Source organism: Clupea harengus, chromosome 24 (assembly GCF_900700415.2).
Source record: "Clupea harengus chromosome 24, Ch_v2.0.2, whole genome shotgun sequence".
Lineage (NCBI taxonomy): Eukaryota > Metazoa > Chordata > Actinopteri > Clupeiformes > Clupeidae > Clupea > Clupea harengus.
The window spans coordinates 8,184,093-8,186,592 of record NC_045175.1 but is presented as its reverse complement, the minus strand read 5'-3'; the positions used below and the strand labels follow the sequence as shown (position 1 = coordinate 8,186,592).

Here is a 2,500-nt window from a genome sequence, read left to right as displayed (position 1 = left end):
AGAGAGACAGAGAGAGAGAGAGAGATACAGAGAGAGAGAGAGACAGAGAGAGAGAGAGAGATACAGAGATAGCGAGAGACAGAGAGAGAGAGAAAGAGAGAGAGTCCAAAGCAGATCAACTGAAAGAGACAGAGGAGGTCAGCATGATGTCAGTGCCCATACCCCCCCCCTGACCCCCCCCCCCCCCCCCACCACCACCACCACCACCAAAATGAAGAAAAAAAAGAAAACAGAGAAGAGCTCTCTCATCCACTAACTCGTGGGAATGTCCTGGTCTCCCGCGGCGACGCTAATCCCACAAATCCAAGACTAAGCTGCAGTAGAGGCAGTGAGTACCAGCGGGGAGGGGGGGGGGACGGGTGCACAGGGAGGGGTCGCCTGTGTCCTCGTGGGTACAAGGCTGGGCCACTCTATCGATCTGTCTGTCTGTCTGTATGTCTGTCTATCAATCTGTCTGTCTCTCTGTCTGTCTGTCTGTCTGTCTGTCGACCGATCGATCTGTCTATCTATGTATCTGTCTGTCTGTCTGTCTGTCTGTCTGTCTGTCTGTCTATCTATGTTTTATGTATCTGTGGTTGCTAAAGCATAACTATATATAAATATATATATTTCTCTATCACTACGTGGCTGACTTTATGTGGCATTTCTTGAGATATGGGACATAGACTGGCGTGTGATATTCAGTGGAATGAAACTGATAATACTCCCACGCAGAGCACCTGAGTGGCACCATAGAACGTCTGGCACCAGTATTCTCCTCACCAGTGTTGCATTCTGGGCCAGACCAGCCCTCCAGGCAGGTCTTGTTGCCGTTGTGGTCACAGGTGTAGTGGCCGAAGAACTCGTCGCGCGGCCGGCAGAACTTGTTGCAGCCGAAACCGTAATAGTGCTCGTCGCAGGTGACCCGGATCTGGTTACTCGAACTGGGCCACGGGCCCGTTGTGCTTCAGGCTCTGCCACTGCCGGTTCGGGTTGATCATGGCCGGACTGGACCGCCCGCTCGATCACCTCACCTCCACCATCTGAGGGAGAGAAAGAGATAGACAGAGAGAGAGATAGAGAGAGAGAGAGAGAGAAAGCGGGAGGGTGAGAGTGACTTTTAAACATCTTCACTTAAATGAAAGCAAATCCAATCTGTCCATATAATCAACTAAAAGCAAGTCTCCACCTCCAACAGTACAGATAATAAAGCTAGTGTTGCACTGTTAATCCTGTGAGATAATAAAGCTAGTGTTGTACTGTTAATCTTGTGTAACATCATGTTGTTCATGGTTCAAGTGGAAAATGCATAAACAAACCATGACCACCACCTATGTGATTATGAATGCTATGTGCTCGCACTTGTAAAACACTTTCCAAACTATGTCATACTTCAGTTTTTAATGCTATAGCTGTGCACTTCGTTACATGTCCACTGTGTCACACACACACACTCCCAACACACTCACACACACACACACACACACACACACACACTCCATCCTACTCTGCAGGGTGAGAGACATGGCACTATTCCACCTTCCTCTTGTTGCTCATACCAAAACAAACCAGCACAAACACACACACACACACACACATACACACACACACACACACACACACACACACAAGGGGTCTGACAGCGGAGCTGGCGCTGTCTTGGGGCAGCTGCACTTTAATTGCATTCCTCTGGATGAAAAAAAACTCAGCCGATCCAACATGGCCACCCCCATCTCACACAACCCTGACAGACCCTCTCTCTCTCACACACACACACACACACACACTCGCTCTCACATTCTCTCTCTTGTTCCCTCTCCCTCTCCATCTCTTTCCATTCCCCCTCTCTCTACATCTGTCTGTCTCTCTCTCCATCTCTCTCTCTCCAGCTCTCTATTCCCCCTCTCCATCTATCTGTCTCTTTCTCTCTCTCCATCTCTCTCCCTCTCTCTCCATCTATCTGTCTCTCTCTCTCTGTCTCTCTCCCTCTCTCTCCTGCTCTCCATTCCCCCTCTCCATCTATCTGTCTCCATCTATCAATCTCTCCATTCCAGACAACAACACTAACATTAGGAGAATACGCTGCTGCTCAGAACTCTGTTTCAGAACTCTGTGTGTGTTCAGAACTCTGTTTCAGAACTCTGTGTGTTCAGAACTCTGTTTCAGAACTCTCTGTGTGTGTTCAGAACTCTGTTTCAGAACTCTGTGTGTGTTCAGAACTCTGTTTCAGAACTCTGTGTGTTCAGAACTCTGTTTCAGAACTCTATGTGTGTGTTCAGAACTCTGTTTCAGAACTCTGTGTGTTCAGAACTCTGTTTCAGAACTCTCTGTGTGTGTTCAGAACTCTGTTTCAGAACTGTGTGTGTGTTCAGAACTCTGTTTCAGAACTCTGTGTGTGTTCAGAACTCTGTTTCAGAACTCTGTGTGTTCAGAACTCTGTTTCAGAACTCTGTGTGTTCAGAACTCTTTTTCATGATCTGTGTTTGTTTAGTATGGGAATATAGACTGCAGCTGTTTGATG

The 2,500-nt window shown here is 47.7% G+C and overlaps 1 protein-coding gene across 1 annotated transcript in view; it reads right to left on the bottom strand.

Annotated features, from left to right (window-relative positions):
• The window catches only part of LOC116218994 (protein jagged-1a-like), a 25,273-nt gene that overhangs the window by 6,662 nt on the left and 16,111 nt on the right, over positions 1 to 2,500 (bottom strand). Inside the window, exons 4-5 of the mRNA XM_042703422.1 lie at positions 946 to 1,022; positions 763 to 910 (exon numbers count right to left, since the gene is read on the bottom strand). Of these exons, the coding sequence (XP_042559356.1) occupies positions 763 to 910; positions 946 to 1,022 (225 nt within the window). The remainder of the gene's footprint in view (positions 1 to 762; positions 911 to 945; positions 1,023 to 2,500) is intronic.